Source organism: Triticum urartu, chromosome 7A, assembly GCF_056163025.1.
Source record: "Triticum urartu cultivar PI428250 chromosome 7A, HENAU_Tu73, whole genome shotgun sequence".
NCBI lineage: Eukaryota > Viridiplantae > Streptophyta > Magnoliopsida > Poales > Poaceae > Triticum > Triticum urartu.
In genome coordinates, this window is record NC_141879.1 from 21,927,561 (window position 1) to 21,945,968 (window position 18,408).

The 18,408-nt window shown below is 47.7% G+C and overlaps 1 protein-coding gene and 1 pseudogene across 1 annotated transcript; one reads left to right on the forward strand and one right to left on the reverse strand.

Annotated features, from left to right (window-relative positions):
• The first annotated feature begins 3,577 nt into the window (after positions 1-3,577).
• LOC147957099 (uncharacterized) lies at positions 3,578-5,340 on the forward strand. Its single transcript, XM_087531579.1, has 2 exons — positions 3,578-4,826; positions 4,994-5,340. Exons 1-2 carry the CDS (start codon positions 3,578-3,580, stop codon positions 5,338-5,340), a joined length of 1,596 nt encoding a protein of 531 aa, XP_087387705.1.
• A 5,061-nt stretch (positions 5,341-10,401) lies between these two features.
• Positions 10,402-17,277, reverse strand: LOC147957100 (uncharacterized; annotated as a pseudogene).
• Positions 17,278-18,408: the final 1,131 nt, after the last annotated feature.

An 18,408-nucleotide genomic window follows, 5' to 3' on the forward strand; every position in this document is an offset into this window, starting at 1 on the left:
TTTAAAAAGGTACTCGTGCATTTTAAACATGCCCCTGTAGTTAAAAAAGGCGTTCATGTATTGAAGTAATGTTCATATAATTTGAAAATGTTCACCTTTTTTTTCAAAAGTGCCCATGTAATTCAAAAAAGTTTTGACATATAAAATGTTCATAAAAAGTACCATGCATTTTTTTTCTAAAGTTAATGTGATTTCAAAAGTGTTCACATGTTTTAGCAGAATTTCTATGCATTAAAAAAATAAACAAGTGGGAGTATAAGAGATAATGTATGGACCAGGTGTAGGGTGTAGCTCTTAGAGTGCGGCCCTCACGACCAGCTTGATGGGATTAGTTTCAAAAGTTTAAATATTCCCTTGCGCTTGGCGGGATTAGTTTTAAATGTTTAAACAAGCATTTGTGCTGGTGTGGCTCAACTGTAGGTGCGTGGTGCGGTGACAAAGATCATCGTATTGGAATTGATCACGCTCGAATGAACTGCAATCAGGTGAACACTGTGGCCACTCGGATGAGGAGTATAATTTGAACTAGATTACATGAACGCTTGTACTACTAATCTTCTCTCTATCAATTAATGATACGCAAGCTTTGCGTATTCGTGAAAAAATCAGTTGTGGTTATTGAGTCTGGAGCCTATATTTTTTTTCTCCCGATGCAACGCACGGGCATATTTTCTAGTTCTAATAAAGCATGGCAAGAGTGCATTAGCTTCAGATGATAATGACAGAAAACCGTTCTGCCGCCAGTTGAAAGAAATCATGTATTGGCTAATTCCGATGAAGATCGGGATGAGATCAGAGAAGAGAGGGTAGGTGAGGACCAAGGGGAGAGGAAGATTGTTCTGATCTCATTCAACTTAGCGATTCCATCGATTACACTGGACTAAGTAGCTGAGCACCACGGGCCGAGGGCCACGACCTTGCTCTCACACACGCTCACACTTACATGGGCCTCAGCCCAGGGAACCCACGATGCACAACGTGCACCAGGAACACTTCTGGTTCAGGTAGCTGACGGTACTGAACCTGAAGGTGTGACATTCGCCCCTCCTTGAGCGGCTGGTTCATCTTCTTCCCATAGCGTGGCTTCTGGAAAATGCCGGCGAAGGACCTCGTAATCCTCCCATGTGGTTGCGTCCGCTGGAAAAGAAGACCATTGCACCCGTACCTGTGTGAGGGTTGCATCTCCCTTCTTGACCATGCGTCGCTCTAGAATGGCGACAGGCTGCACCGGAGTGCTGGTCAGGTCCAACGTCTTGGGCAGCTCCGCGAAGACGGGCGAGTAGTTGGGGATGAATGACTTCAGTTGGGAGATGTGGAACACTGGGTGGATTCGGCCATCCAAAGGAAGATCCAGCCGGTAGGCGAGGTTGCCCACACGTTCCAGCACGGTGAAGTGGCCGACGAACTTGTAGGCGAGCTTGCGGCAGGGGCGGCTGGCGACGAAGACTTGGACGTAGGGTTGCAGCTTGAGGAGGACTTGTTCCCCGATGGTGAATTGGCGCTCGGAGCGCTGCTTGTCAGCCTGCTTCTTTAAGCGATCCTGAGCTCGATTGAGGTGTCCACGCAGTAGCTCGGTGTGCGCCACCCAATCAAGGTCACCGACCGCCGCATCCGATGGCAGCGCATCTGAGAACGCGGCAAACCTCCCAAATTGGGCTCGTGCCCGTAGAGAGCCTTGAATGGAGAGCATCAAAGAGACGAGTCGTGTGTGGAGTTGTACCAGAACTCTGCGGCAGGCAGCCACTTGCGCCATTGTTTGTGGGGCCAATAGCTCCTGTGCGACGTTTTTGAGGTGAATTGGACGGAGTGCGACGTTGTTCGAGCAAATGGCTGTGGTGCGACAATTTTGAGAAGGCAAATAGCCCACGCACGACATGGCTGTTAAATGTGGTTAAATTGGTCGTCAACCAAGCCCGCCCGTTTATGTTAGGACATGTGGGTCCAACTTAATTGTTCCTCAAAACAGCTGACCGTGCCCTGCCGCCCGACCGTGCCGGGCCCGCCACTCTGCCCCCCTTCTTCTCCGGTGGCGGCGGATCTTGCGTTCTCGGTGGCGGCAGCGGAGCCCTCGTTCTCAACGGCGGCGGAGCCTTCGTCCTCAGAAAATGGTGAGTGAATTCAAACCCTAGTCGCCCTCCCGTTCCTCTCTCCGGCCCGTAGATCTCAGCTCGTTTCCTCTGTTTTCGCTTGCGGAATCGATAGGTTGTGAGGGGAGCCCGTGGGCATACTGAGATGGAGCCACCAGATTCAACTTCGAATAGGTAATGCGCCTCTCTCCGATCCAATTTTGCATGCAATTAGGGGGTGGCCTCGTCTGCTTTTTCTCACGGGCTCACACTGTCCTCTACTGACAGAGGGGATGCTGCCGCTCGGACCTTCGAATTGACAGTCAATTTCTTTCCATCAAAGGCAAAATTAGTTGATGGTAGCATATAGAACATTGAGAGAGACACTATTGTTAAATGAGAGGTTGAGTTTACAGAGATTGATCCACAAGTTATACAGAACATGGGAGAGACGGCAGTGAAGAAATGGGTGGAAAAAATTGGTGAGAATATTGTTTGGGGTCCAGAGCAAGAAGTATCACTGTTGCGGTTTGATGATTGGAAAGGAGAGTATGTGAGAAGAAGATGGTGAACAGATTGTTGAAGAAATCGATCGGCAAAACGGCTGGACAAGCAAACGGGCTAATTTTTTTGCTGAGCTCGTTGATCTGAACATTTTTTCGAAGGTTGGATATGTGCCATCACAATTGGCAGCGCAGATGGTAGATGATGATTGGACTACACAGAGGCCATTGATTCCCATGTGTACTGAACTTACAGTAATACCCGAAGAGGGGCAGGTGACTGGAACTGAAACTGAAACTGCAGCAACTATTGATTGGAATGTAGTTGAATTAGATGAGCCTACTGATTTGGTCATTGCACCAATGCCTGACATTGAGATGGCCAAACTTTTTGGCATTCCAGTCGATGACAGAGATAAGCCGGAGAGGGGTGAATCTAGTTTGCCTGCTAATGCTGATGAAGAAGTAGATGGACAGTTGATGGAACAAGCTGCAGATGAGGTAGATGATGCACATGATGATGAGCTGGTGCATGTGTATGACAAAGAAAACCCTGTCATTGAAGTAGGTGAGTTGTTCCCAAGCATGAAGGAGTTTAGGATGTGTTTCAAGACTTATGCAGTGAAACATGAGTTTGATGCCAAGACTGTTTGGACTGATAGAAAGAAGTTTTATGCGAGGTGCAGAGGATTTGATGGTAGTGTGAAGCCTTGCAAGTGGTACATATCTGCTAGACTGCAACCTGATGAAAGTACTGTCAGGGTTAACCAAATCCCCAATCAACATACTTGTATTACAAGTTCACAGAGAGTATCAACCATGACATCACAACTTTGGGTTGCAGAAAAGATCACCCCAATTTTAGCCAAAACACCAAACACTACTGCGAAGAAACTCAAAGTAGACTTGGAAAAGATGTACCCCATTAAACTGAAATATACCACAGTGTGCAAGGCAAAACACAGGGCAATGAAAAATTTGTATGGTGATTGGGCAAATACATTTAGGATGCTTTACAACTTCAAAGCAGAGGTGGAAAAGAGGTCACCTGGCAGTGTTGTGGAGATAGATACAGAGGTATCAGCCAAAGGTGAAGTCAAGTTCTCCAAGTTTTTTATGGCTTTGAAGCCTTGCATTGATGGGTTCAAAGCAGGGTGCCGTCCATATTTGAGCATAGACTCATCATTTTTGACAGGCAAGTGGAATGGTCAGTTGGCAGCATGCAATGCTCTAGATGGACACAACTGGATGTTTCCTATTGCTGTTGGCTTGTTTCAGTCAGAAACAGAAACTTCATGGACATGGTTCATGATCCAGTTGAAAAGATGCCTAGGGCCAGTGTCACCTTTGGCTATACACACAGATGCATGCAAGGGGCTTGAAAATTTAGTGAAAAATGTTTTCCCACATGCTGAGCAGAGGGAGTGCTTCGGTCATTTGTGGATGAATTTGATCAAAAAAATTAGAGGAGAAGAATTTGGGCGCATGTGGCCAGCAGCAAGATCTTACACTAGACAGACACACAAATATCATCTTGATAAGATAATGGCAGCATGTGATGAGTTTGGTTCATGGCTGAACACCTACCATTCTTTGTTATGGTATAGGTCAGCATTCAACACTGCCATCAAGTGTGACCACATCAACAACAATTTGGCAGAGAGTTTCAACAACAAGGTGAAGGAGTTAAAAGATTTGCCTGTGCATGACATGGTTGACCAAATCAGGATCATGCTCATGCGGTTGTGGGAATTGAGAAGAAGGATAGGTGATTGTCTGCAAGGTGATAAGCTTCCAGCAGTGGTACAACAGGTGGTCAATAGGAGCAGATGTCTTTCACACTTGTTTGTTGAAAAATCTTCACCTTGGGGTGCTGAAGTTAGAGATAACAAAATTGGAAGGAGACATGTTGTTAACACTGAATTGCATGATTGCACTTGCCTCGAGTGGCAACACACTGGTAAACCATGTGAGCATACCATTCTCTTCTTAGCATCCCAACCAAAGATAAACATGCACCCATATTTGCATGAATATTATTCGGTAGCAAAATTCAAAGTTGCATATGCTACTTCAATTCCAGCACTAACAGATCAGTCTCAGTGGCCTGAAGTGGACATTGAATTTTCCATGTGTCCTCCCTTGACGAAAAGAAAGGCTGGCAGGCCTAAACAGAGTAGATTCAAGGCATGGTTTGAGAAAGGTGGGAGTAGTAAGAAGGGAAATAAAGATGGAAAGCCAAAAAGGGCCCAAAAAGGTAACAAAAACAGATGCAAGTTGTGCCAGGAACTTGGGCACAGAGTGGGATCTGTCAAATGCCGTTACACTGCTGATAAGCCAAAGTATGTTCTTGTTTATTTGTCTCTGTTTTGATTTGGTGCTTTTTTCCAATTACTATATCTATAACATTTTCCCAATGGCCAGGAGGAAGCGAGCAAGTCAGCCCCTTGTTGTTGAATAGTGTTGGCCAACAAAAAAAGCAAGAGTCAATGGCGGTAGAAAGAAGAGAAGTGTGCCTCAGCATGAGCAGAGTGAAGAAAATCCTGCTGCAGTCAACATTCAGACTGAAGAAACTGCTCTCGAGGTTGAAACTGAACCTGAGCGTGTCGAGGTTCAGACTGAAGAAACTTCTCTCGAGGTTGAAACTGAACCTGAGCGTGTCGAGGTTCAGACTGAAGAAACCCATGTTGAGGTACACACCGAAGAAACTGAAACTGCTGTCAACATTGAGACTGAAGACACTGATCACGAGGGTGTTGGCGAGGTGTTGAAAAGACCAGTGAAAAAAACCAAGATGATCAGTGAACTTGTGTGTGTAGTTGAACCAAAAACAAGAAGTGGTAAGGCGAAGAAGGGCATGCGACGTGGTAGGAAGAGGTAGAACAGAGAACAGTTTTGAAATTTGGGGCATGTAATAATATTTGTAACTTGGTGCGTACTGGTAGTCACTATGTATCCCGTATTTCTATTCAAACTTGTTTGTTGGTACCTTGTCTAAACCAGCCAAATAAAATTCAAATTTAAATTCAAATTTGCGCTCAAATTTGAATTAGGGATGGGGTATTGATGTTTTAATGCTATCTAAAGTACCTCAACTGAAATATGTTTGTTCGCTGATCATTCCCAGCCCTTTTGGTAAGTTGAACTCATAGTCATGAAAAGTGTGTCTCAAATGACCTTCAAATGTAGGGTAAACGGCCTCATATTTAAGCAAGTTTTTTTGCACCTTGTCTAAACCAGACAAATAATTTTTCTACACATCTATTCTACCTATATAGTGTAAATCTAAAGTCTCACTATTTATTGAATTAATTTTCTATTATTTTCCTTTTTTTGGAAAAACAAGGTTTAATAGAAAATTATATATAAAACAAGTTTAAAAACATGAAAATGAGAAAAGTAAGTTAAGATCTTTCTTAGTCAATCCAAAATGAAGTTTTGGTGAGGTTTTCACACTTTTCATTTTCAAAACCCCACCTATACTCTCGGGTGCCCACTACTCTCTCCCTTGAACTCCATACTACATTGTTCGAGGAATGACAATTTTGTGAAGGATTTTTCGTAAAAGTGTATGTAAATCATATTTATATTTTTTTCTCGTTACTATACGACATAATAAGACTATGTGCGCAAGTTTTATATTTTTTTGATTTTTTTTGAATTAGTTATGCTCAACCCTAATCAGCCAAAACCCCTCTCAAAACCCCGCACACTACTGGGTCATCGATCGTTGTGCGTGGACGGTTGAGATCAGGCGCTAGGGTTAGCTACAGTGTATATCGATCCGCATGAGATACCCTGATTGGTTGAATCGGTGGGATTTGGATCAGCCTCTCTCGTTGGGGCATCAGGACCGTTCATTTGAATCCAACGACAAGAGTTGACGCGGTGCATGGACCAAGCCTACGCAGTGCCCATTCCCATTGTTGCATGCGTGCCCGTGCCCACCCGCAGCATGCATGCTCACCCGCAGAACTGCGCCCATGCTTGCATGCGGGCCCGCTTGCATGCATGGCCTCGACGTAGCCCTGCTCCGCCACCCCTACGCAGTAAGCTGTCGCATGCCTACCATTACAACTGATGCATCGTCGCATCAAAGCATGCACCCAGCCACAATGCAGCAGCCCGATGAAGACAACCAAAAAGCCAACGCTGCATGGCGTGCTGTACATGGCGTGCTCCTCTTTGAGGACGCAAAACTGGCATGGGGTATCGATGTGGGTATCGATGCAGTTCAAATGGCGTGCTGCCCGTTACAAGATGGGCAAATGAAGGCGTCCATTATTGTCACGTCTCCCTCTAGCTAGGCACTAGCAAGATGTGCAAATTAATGGGCTACGGCATGAATGCACGGGCGGCACACGCAGAGAACCCGGGGCAAGCGTGTCCCCTTGACCCACGACGGCACAGACGCGTGCGTGAACCCGTCCCCCTTGACCCGCGAACGGTGGCACAGAAGGATCGCAGCCCGTTTCCCACGCTCGTGTACACACTTTCATGAGGCGCCACCAAACGCTGCCCGCCCGTTAATTCTAGGGCGCCACCAAATGCCGCCCGCCCATCTTCACCGGTGAAACCACGTCGCACTTGGGCTATTTAAGCCGGGCACTATCATCTTCCTCTCCCTCCTCATCCACACCCCATCCTCTGCCTCCTCTGCCCTCCTTCTTCCTTCTTCTCCATCAAATCCGATCGAGCCCTCGAGCCACCCCGCCACCATGCAGTACACTGACCCCACCTACCGCTTCCCCCCAACCACGCCGGAAAGGCTCTACCCGGCTAGAGTGTTTGTCGAGAGAAACCTTAGGGTTTGGGCGATCTCGAGGTGGAGGGGCGCAAGGGAGTTAACGGAGTTCTTCCTTGCGGCTGGCTTCCGCCACCTCCCCCGCGGCTCTCCTCGGATGTACCATGTTGAGGAGGTCAACCACAACGGCGTTGTGGTTGGGCTCCTCGCCACTTTCACTAACCCTTTCGATGCTTTCCATCTCCTCGGGCGAGCGTTTTGGGTAGGTTGTGAGTTCATAGTTTTCACAACCTACAATATCTTCACCGACTTCAACGGCATCTTCCCCAACAACGGCGTGATGCACACGCTCCCGTACCCCATCAACAACAGGGAGGGGGAGGAGTGAAGGGCGGCGCCCGGAGGAGCGAGGGCACCCGAGGAGCGAGGTGGCCCCGGAGGAGGAGGAGAAGAAGAACCCGAAGAACTCGCGTTTGGTGCCCCCTATCTATCTAGCTTAGATCTATCGTATTAGTTTTTTTAAGTTGTAATAGTTATGCTACTATTATTAAGTTTTATTAGTACTTTAAGTTGTAAGGCTATCATGGCCCGTGGAACTATGAGTATGCTACTATATAATCGTTGGGTATGCTTCTATATAATCGTTATGCTTCTATATAATCATAGGGTATGCTACTATATATATTGTGTGTTTTGTGCTATTATTTGTGGATTGCTAGGGGTTGTTTTTGCTTATTATTGGTGTATTGCTATGGGTTGCTACGGGCCCGGGTTTCTACACCCCAATCACCACACACAACATCTTCAAAATATTGGCCAAACCATGGGCGCCCCCAAACCATGGACATGCAACTAGGAGCCCCATGCAAACCCACTATGGACATGGGTGCAACTAGAAAATGCAAACTAATTTACTTCGGGCACTTCATGCAAGCATGCAACTCATTTAGTTCATGGAACAGTAGACATGCATAAAAACAATTAACATTTAGCTTTAGTGCATCAAAAAATGATCCATCACAAAATTTAGTGCAAGAAAAAGGCAAAATAAAAGGACAAGTAACATTTTATTGGGCCCCATTTTATTTGCCGAAGTTAGAGGTGGGCTGGTGCCCCTACGCGGGTGGGCTGGTCTTGGGCATGGTTATTTTCTCAGGGCCCATTTTCTCATGGCCCAACATCTATTGGGCAGCCCAGTTTTGTTTTTTTTACTAGAAACTGAATTTGGGTGTGTACTCTGTTAACTGAAGAACAAAAACAGAGGAAACAGAGCATGAACACTGAATAGGGCCCCTGAGAATATCATTACAATAATTCAAGCAAGTTTTCCTTCACACTAATTCAAATTCATCTAACAAATGGTCCTTGGCTAACTCAAACTACTGGGCACCCCTGAAACTAGTTGACACACTAACTGAAACTCTAACAAATTCTAGCGATTGACGAACATCAAGTAAAATAAACCCATAGCAATGACACAACCATAAAATGCTCCAGCCATCATATTTGCTTGCTGCTTCAAATCGATCAGATGCTTTAGTTGCTTGCCAATTTTCTTCAATTCACACTTCAGTTCTGCACTATGCATCATCGGATCGGCTCTGTCCGCCAAATTGGGGGCTTGTTCCACGGCAAGCCGCCCCCCAAAATTGAGCTCTTGGGTTTCGGTTGATCCCTCCAATTTCAACCTTTCAACATAGTCATCGAGCCACTCAAAATGCCCACATTTCTTCAGAACCTGAAAAACAGTGCGCCGGAGGCGCATGAATCCTAGATCCACCACCCAGATCCACCGCCCTAATTCGAGGAAAAAAGAAACAAATCGGGAGAAAGGAGACCATAGGATTGGTCAAGAACACAGATCTAACCTGCCCCGGCTGTGGCTTGCTCAAGCATTTCACAAACTCGCGCCCACGGTTGCCATTTTCTTCCCTCACACAAGTCAAACGCTTCAGAGGCTCCATGCGCGGGCAATCGGGGAATCTTGTCAACGGCAGTGGACCATACTACGTCCATGATTGGCGGGAGGCCGAAGTCGAGCTAGACATCACTCGCCGGCGGCGCGCTTCGTTGCCGGAGCAGAGGAAGAAGAAGGTGGGAAAGGAAAGGGGCAGGGCAAGCAATGGAGGGCGGGGGGGGGGGGGGGTGGGGTGGGCTGGCTCGGGTCGGGGCATGCTTGCGTGGATAAGTTGTGGGTCCCACCCGCATGCTAGCACGGGCATGCTTGCGTGGATAAGTTGTGGGTCCCACCCGCATGCGAGTAACTTCTAGGTCCCGCGTGTCATAACTCGAATCGCTAACCCCTCGTGTTTTTCATGTCATGGTTAAACAGAACCATGTCGCATTGGAGCTATTGTTTGTTTCTAAAAGATCGCATCACAGCCATTCATTCCAACAACGTCGCACTCCTTCCAATTCGCATGAAAAACGTCGCACAGGAGCTATTGGCCCATTGTTTGGGCCGGTCATTGATGGCGCACCTCAGGAACATCTTCAGGCATTGATTGACTCGTTCCGTTTGGCCGTCCGTCTGGGGGTGATAGGCAGTGGAGTAGAGTAGCTTTGTTCCAGCCATCGTGAGAATCTCCCGCCACATTGCGCTGGTGAAAATCTTGTCACGATCAGACACGATGGTGTGCGGTACTCCATGGAGCTTGATGATAGAATCCCAGAATGCGCGGGCCACCTGCACGGCATTGAATGGGTGATGAAGAGGCACAAAATGAGCAAATTTTGTCAGCTGGTCGACCACCGCCACGATCGTGTCAAATCCCTCTGAGGTTGGAAGGCCTTCGACAAAGTCCATCGTCGGATCGTGCCATGGTTTAGCCGGAATCGGAAGTGGCCGCAACTTGCCCGCTGGGTGGCGCAGCTCGTGCTTAGCATGCTGGCAAGTGAGGCATTGGTGAACATAGTCCTCCACCACACGTTTGAGACCCGGCCAGGCAAATAGTTCGCGGACACGCTGATAGGTGGCGGCCGTGCCGGAGTGCCCCCTAACGGCACTGTCATGTAGTGCAGATATTAGCTTCGTTTGGAGTGCAGTGTTGGCCCCAATCCATAAGTGATCTCCCTGGCGAATGATCCCTTAGCGGAGTACGCAGCCTTGGTCATCCAGACTCTGAATAGCGAGCTGAGCCAGCAGTTCCTGTGACGCCGCATCGGTTTCATAAGAGTTGGCCACATCTTGCAGCCATTGCGGGTGACACGTCGAGAGCGCGTCGAGCGCGTGTCTGTGTCCCACCCTCGAGAGCGCGTCAACTGCACCATTATCCGCTCCCTTCTTATAGTTGAACGAGAATTGCAGCCCGACGAGCTTGGACATGGCTTTGCGTTGCAGTTCCGTATCCAGAGATTGCTCTTCTAGTGCACACAAGCTTTTGTGATCAGTGACAATCTCAAACGGGCCCCTCTGTAAGTATGCCCTCCACTTGTCCACGGCCATCATTATTGCGAGAAATTCTTTTCCATAAGTTGATAGCCTCTGATTTTTGACACCCAGAGCCTTGCTCATGTATGCCACCGGATGGCCTTGTTGAACCAGGACAGCTCCCACTCCAGTGTCGCACGCGTCGGTCTCGACAGCGAACGGCTTGGTGAAATCCGGCAGCGCGAGGACCGGTGTGCTGACCATCGCTTGCTTGAGTCTGTCGAACGCGGCCTGCGTGCTATCGTCCCAGTGGAACCCTTTCTTGGTGAGAAGCTGAGTGAGTGGCTTGGCAAGCAGGCCGTAGTGAGCGAAGAATTTTTTTTGTAGTATCCAGTGAGTCCAAGAAATCCCCGCAGCTTGGTGGCATTGTTGGGCACTGGCCACTCTTGCATTGCGCTGGTCTTGCTGGAGTCAGTGGCCACTCCGTCCTTGGAGATGATGTGGCCAAGGTATTCGATGTTGGGTTGCGCGAGTGTGCATTTAGATGCCTTGTCGTAGAGCTCGTGGCGGTGCAGAGTATAGAGCACCAGCCGTAGGTGTTGTTCATGCTCCTGCAAGTCCAAACTGAAAACCAAGATGTCATCGAGAAACACAATGACAAACTTACGATTGTAATAGCCAAAGATGGCGTTCATGAGGCACTGAAATGTGGCAGGTACGTTGCAGAGGCCGAACGGCATAACTCTGAATTGGAAATGGCCATGGTGCGTTTTGAATGTTGTCTTCTCCTCGTCCTCGGCATGCATCCGGATCTGGTGATAGCCCGAACGCAAATCAATCTTGGAGAAGAAGGTCGTGCCAGATAGTTCATCAAGCAGCTCGTCCACCACGGGGAGGGGAAACTTGTTTTTGACTATCACTTGGTTGAGGCGAAGAAAATCGATGTAGAAACGCCAACTTCCATCCTTCTTCTTGACCAAAAGCACAGGGGGCTGCGTACGGGCTCATGCTATGGGTGATCACACTAGTGTCGAGCATGTCTCGTACTTGCTTCTCGATTTCTTCTTTCTGAGCCGGAGAGTATCGATAGGGGCGGGAGTTGATTGGGGGCGCGCCTGGCTCCAGATTGATGTCGTGATCATACTGAGGACGAGGGGGCAGTGAGGTGGGTTCAGCAAACACGTCTGAGTATTCCTTCAGGACCTGCTGAATATTTGGTGGCACTGGTGGCGTTGATTCCTTGACATGTGGCTCGACAGTAACGAGAGCAGCCGTCCAGATATCGTTGGCTACCACCATTCAATGCAATTCATAGGCATCCAGTTGCTAAATGGGCGGTAAATCCGTTGATTTAACTCCGCTGAGCAGCACCTGGTTTCCCTCCGTTTTGAACGAGATTGTTTTCTCCATCCAATGATAGTTCATGGGACTATGGGCGCTGAGCCAATCCATCCCAAGACCCCCATCATAGGCGTTGAGTTGCAGCACCTGCAGATCCGTGTGGAATGTGTGTCCAGGCACTTGCCACGGAAACTGGCGAGCTAAACGATCACAGTGCAGGCGCTGGCTGTTTGCAACGCGAACTAAGACAGGTGGAAGGGGCTCAATGGGCACAGCCAGACGGTCTGCAAAAGTTTGACTGATGAAGCTGTGTTTGCTCCCCGAGTCGACTAGCAGCAGCATAACCTGATCTCCAACCGTAGCACGGAGGCAGATTGTGGAAGGAGCTTCGTCTCTAGTAACTGCATTTTGTGACAGAGAACAACACTCTGCCTCTTGTGCCACTGGTGTCTCCAACAGCTGCAGAGCGTGCATTGTGTCGTCAGATAGGATCTCGCCATAATCCCCCACTTCAATCATCATGACGACTCCAGTGCGTTTGCATTGATGCTCCCTGGAGTACTTGTCCCCGCAGCGAAAACAGAGCCCATTGGCGCGTCAAAAATCGCGCAGTTGGCGCTCGCGACCAAAATCATCACCCCCAGGGCATGGGGCAGTGATCGGGCGAGCTTGGGCTGGAGCTGGAAGAACCTGCGTCGGTGGACGACCCACTAGTGCTGGTCGATGTCGATGTACCCGCTGCTTCTCCAACTCTTCCTCCTGAATCCTTGCAAACACTACTGCCCTGGTGATGCTGGTGGGTGACTGCAACCTGATGCCCAAACACAGTTCGTCCTTCAGTTCCAACAGGAATTGTGAGACAAAAAACTTGGAGCTCAGCGACGGATTGAGGGACTTCAAATGGTACATGGTAGTTTCAAATTGCTGTCGGTATTCTTGAACGGTGCCTGTCTGACGCAGTTGTATCAAACTGTGCATCTGATCTTCAAACTCTTCCGGTCCAAATTTTGCTTCCACAGCTGCCCGGAAATTCTGCCAAGTGAGCATGGGGTGCGTCTGCTTCTGTGCTTGATACCACATTGTGGCCATGCCTTCCATATACAACAAGGCCGTGGTCACCCAGCTGTGTTGTGGCACTTGGTAGAGCTCAAAGTAGGACACACATCGATCCAGCCAAATCCATGGAGCATCCCCTTCAAACTTTGGGAAATCATGTTTGGGTAGCTTGGCATAGTGCTCATGGGAACGCTCCTGCGAGGTGGCTGTCTGGTGCAACAGCAGCGGCGGTCCATGGTTGACCAAACGAGCGAACGGCAGCTGGGCTGCGCCAACGGTGTAAAGCGGCGGTGTAGGGGGTGGTGCGGTTCTGTTGAGGGTAGAGAGCAGAGGAACACCAGGGTCCCCAGGCGGTGTAGGTGGCGAAGGCGATGGCGCAGAGGAGCCCGCGAGGTTGGTGATGGCGTCCATGGCGGACAGATCCCCAACATCGCCCGCGGTGGCCAGATCCCCTCGCGCAGAAGATTTGCGCGCCTCATCGACGTCGGCCTGTGTGAGGTCGATTTGCTTGGTGAGATTCTTGAGCTCGCTGGCAACTTGTTCGTTGAAGGCGCGCTGCAACTCGAAACACTCGTCGGCGGTGGCCTGGTGGGCATCGAGGCGGCGGAGAACCGTCTCGACCAGGCTGTGGAGCTTGTCGGTGTTTTCCCCCATAGCGGTGATGAGGTAGCGAGTCTGGGCCGAAGGTTTTGACGGTGGCGCCGTGATCTCACTCCGAATCAGACCTAACCCCGGGTTGGATTTCGCGCGGTTCACCGGAGCAAATTGCACCTCCCCGGTGGATGTTACAGGTCGATCAAGAGGGTCAGAGAGATCGGAGCGCGCGGTGGTGGGAAAAAGAAATTTTGAGGCTCTAATTACCAACTATAATACCCCGGCGGCGAGCTAGGGTTCGACAGGGAAGGGGAAAGGGGGATGAGATCAAAGAAGAGAGGGTAGTTCGCCGGATCTCGTTCGCCTGCGGCCGCCCCTCGCCGGACTACTACCCCTCTGCCTCTTCCCAGAATCCGCCCCTCTGCCTCTCCCTGGAATCCGCCCCGGCCGCCCCTCGCCAGACCTTGCAGCGCTCGAGCCTCCCCAGCCATGGCAGACTACACCCCACGGTGATTTTTTGTTAGAACCGGTTGTAGCAAATTCAATCGCCGGTGGTAGCAAAAATCTACTACTGTTGCAGCAAAACGCTACATCTAGTAAATAAAAAAGCTTCAAACCAGACTCGGAACACATGAAGAGCTGCAACCGTTTTAACAAAAGCTTCATCCCGCAGATAAAAAAGTTTCAACCCAGAGGTTGAAAATCTTCAACCAGACACTACAAAAGTTGCAACCGTTTAAAAAAAAGCTTCATCCCGCAGATGAAAAAGCTTCTACAAGATATCGAGAAAGCTTCAACCAAAATGTTGGAACCTGTGACGATGTCATTTTTGCTGGAACCAGCGGCATCGTTTGCTACAACCAGCGACTCACTTTGTTGCGACCCTTCACGGCGAGCTACAACCGGCAACGACGACGACGACGCGTTTTTGCTACAACCGCACTGAATTTTTCTGCTGGAAGTGGCTTCATTTTTTGCTGGAACCAGCGGATTTTTTTGCTTCAAACGGTGACATCCGCAGAATTTTTGCTGGAACCGGCCATTAGATTTGCTGGAAATCAGTGCTATTCTTTTGTTTGCAACTGGTGACTACTGGTGATGCTAAGAGCACGACACCGTGGCAATGGCGAGGAACGCATTTTGTGTGTGCTAGAAGCGCCCCTGCCATTGCTGGAACCAACGGCCCCCATTTTTTTGATGCATCCGAAGCATTTTTTGTTGCAGCAGCGACGACGAGCAGCTATGGCGACCGGGGGCGACGAGCACGGAGACGAGGACGACCGGGGGCGGGGGAGGGGAGGGGGGAGGGGCTGCGCAACGCTTGGAGCGGCAGGGGCAGTAGGAGGCGCGGCGCCGCGACGCGAGGTAGAAGATGATAGGGCGAATCGTTTTCTTCAGCCGGATCCAACGGCCCACGCGCTCAGATCCAACGGTCGCGGTGCGACCGGCCCAACAGTTGGGCCGGCGCACCGGCGCAGATCGTTGCCCATTCTGATCTCATTCAACTTAGCGATTCCATCGATTACACTGGACTAAGTAGCTGAGCACCACGGGCCGAGGGCCACGGCCTTGCTCTCACACACGCTCACACTTACATGGGCCTCAGCCCAGGGAACCCACGACGCACAACGTGCACCAGGAACACTTCAGGTTCAGGTAGCTGAGGTACTGAACCTGAAGGTGTGACACATAACATAAAAAAATACAAAGAAAACAGAGGAAATAAAAGTGCGTGGTTCAATACTGTGTAGCCATTCATTGATAGATCTATAAATTCAACAGACACAAAGGGTGGTACAACTTTAGCACACAAATGCAAATGGACTATACTAACAATTCAGTAGTACCATTAGCTAACTGGTAATTACTAGTACAAATGCCCGTGCGTTGCAATGGGCGTAGAAACCCGCAAAACCTTATTCATGTGATATTATGCACCATAGTTTATAGTCAATTCTAATAAAAAATTGTAATAAAGTTACATTAATTATTGTTTTTCAGAGTCTGAAGTTTGGATGCTAAAAAACACTCTTAGGGTTCTTTATCTGATGGAAGATTAATACAGAATAGTTTGTGAATCATTTTTATTTATTACTTTTTGAAAAACACAAATATTTATATGTTTTTTAAACTGAATGTTTTATTAAAACTCGGATGTTTTTTAGGGATAACATTATTTGAACGTTTTAAAATATTCTGAATACTTCTTATTTTTGCAAACATTTGGAAATGCATATTTTTTCAAAAAAAATGTATTTTTTAGGAAATTTTGATCATTTTTTAAAAGCTTGAGTATATATAAAACTATGCACATTTTTTAAACTAATTTTACTATGTTGATTTTTATGAAGAGATTTTGTCGCTTGGTTGGGAAGATTCTTTTTATTATTTTTCATTATTTAGGCTTAGCCAATAAAAAGCACTTCACGTACACACTTTACTTATAGAGAAAATATAACACACACTCTTTTGTTCTATATATAAAAAAGACACGCACACAACCTCATCTCTCTTCCCCCATTTTCCATTCTCAAGCGTCCCCTGCGAGAGACCAATTCTCTAGATTTCTTTGGGAGGATCCTCGTGTTCATGTCCTTTCCCCAGACAACATACCACTGTGGGTTCTGCTTGTTGTCGATGGCACTGTCGTAATTGCCACTGCTTGGGTGGAGCTTGGAGGACCCGGCTGGGATGACCTCTGGTCGGCCCATCAGAAGACGGCACAGCACAATATGCGCCTCGTCGTTCTCATCTGCATTTGCTAGCATTGCGCTGCACAAAAATGATTTCATACTCGTTAGTTCCTTTATGCACTGCTTCACAGAACATTCAGAACATATTTCATCACCCGGACTCTAGGTAGCAGGAAACATGATTTAGTTTTGCTCATATTCCTCCCTTCCACAAACCATTGCCCAGTCAAAATTACTGCATTCCTAGATAAACTACTACTGTCGTTCATGCAAATTTGTTTCCCCCTAATTTTCGAGCTACGAGTATGAATTAAGATATAGAAACCAAAGGCTAAAATAACATTGAATCAATTATATTATGGGACGGAGGGATAATATGAATGCAATTTGGAACAGATCCTGAATTGGTAACTGTGTCAGATAAATTATCCTACAGCTATATGCCTATATTCATGCTTGCCGTCGATCAAAATCACAAATTCAGAACTCTGACCTGACTTCGCATAAGGAGACTGAGGTGGACGTTATCGCCGCGCGCGCGATGGCCAAGGACCCGGCTGTTTGTCCGGCCGAAACCGTGCTCCACCGCCGCAGCCACGTCCGCCGACGGAGCGCCATACCACGCGAACTTGGCATTGACCACGTCGGCGCCACGCGCAGCTGCTAGGAGCTGGCCCTGCATCTGGAACGCCCTGGACCGGGGACCCCGCGTGACCTTGTGCACCGCCGTGATCGCCGCGCCACCGCCTACCCGTGGGCTATCCCGCTGAGGAAGAGCTTCTTGACAAGTGACAACCTGGTAGAACTTGTCCATCTCCATCAGCCTCACCGCCCTGGCCCTAGCTCCGCGGGCCGCCTTTCTCAAAGATGATTCTATTGCTATATGAGCACATAGATCATGGTCGGTCATTGTATAGTCTGCAAAAAAAAAACAAATAATTTAATATAGCAATAGAATCAACATTGTATAGAATCAACATTGAATTGAATTTTAACAAACATGGAGCAAACAGAATAGGCTACTGTTGCCACCACCAAGGGAAGCACACGGCTTACACATAAATATATTTGGTATTTTATATGATGCAAAACTAATCTCGAGCACTGATTTACTCATTGACAAAAAACTATCTAAAAGATCAGTACCACCTTTTTTGTTCATTTCCTGACTGATGTGTATCATCTCTGAATATTTAATACTACCTTGTCCACCACAAATTCTCTAGTAGAAAATAACCAACAGTATATAGATATACAAATTACAATTAGCACAAATAGATTCTCAACTATATATATTGGTAATCACCCTTCATAATTTTAAGTCTTTACAATTCATGTGTGTATCAGTATCATCCGAAAACAGATCAAACAATACCCTGTGCACTTCAACCATAAGAGAAACAAAAATTTATGAAATACATATGCCACCTGAGAATTGGATGATGATATTCTAGAATAGCTGTTGTCTATGTATGACAAACCAGTAATAATAATAAATCACTACAGCAGCAGATGTTTGCACAAAAAACATGTATAAAAATTATGCAATTTGCATGGGGAAAACTTACATTGTGCACGTCGGTATCATCGAGACGCCTTTGGCACCTGCACGCGCACAAACAACAGAGACATCAAAACCAATCATCCTACACTTCAACAACAACATTATACTTTGCACGGAATTCTATCTATGAATGCCAAAATTCAGAATCAGCATGCCGCGCACGGGCTCGCCAGGAATGCACTGGGCTGAACAAAAGAATGGAAACTGAACCGAGTGTGTGCGCACTCAGATTTATATTGGATTCTAAATTATGTGTCATTTTTCATGTTTGCATTTCAGTGCAACGCTTACAATCAAGATGCTTCTACTATTCAGCATGATTTCGCATGAATCCTTGTGTCAGTTGTGTTTGACTTGTATTGAAACATCTGATGTCATGATCATGAGTTCAAAACTTGGCAGTATCTGTGTCACTCAACATAACAGGAGCTCTTTCTTTTGGCAAGATGTACTGAAACATTGAGTAAGGAAAGAGTG

Excerpts from the sequence above, each read along its gene's own strand:
- LOC147957099 (XM_087531579.1), top strand. The coding sequence starts at position 3,578 with ATGCTTTACAACTTCAAAGCAGAGGTGGAAAAGAGGTCACCTGGCAGT. Across the intron at positions 4,827-4,993 it reads GCCAAAAAGGGCCCAAAAAG|GAGGAAGCGAGCAAGTCAGC; the intron begins GTAACAAAAACA and ends CCCAATGGCCAG.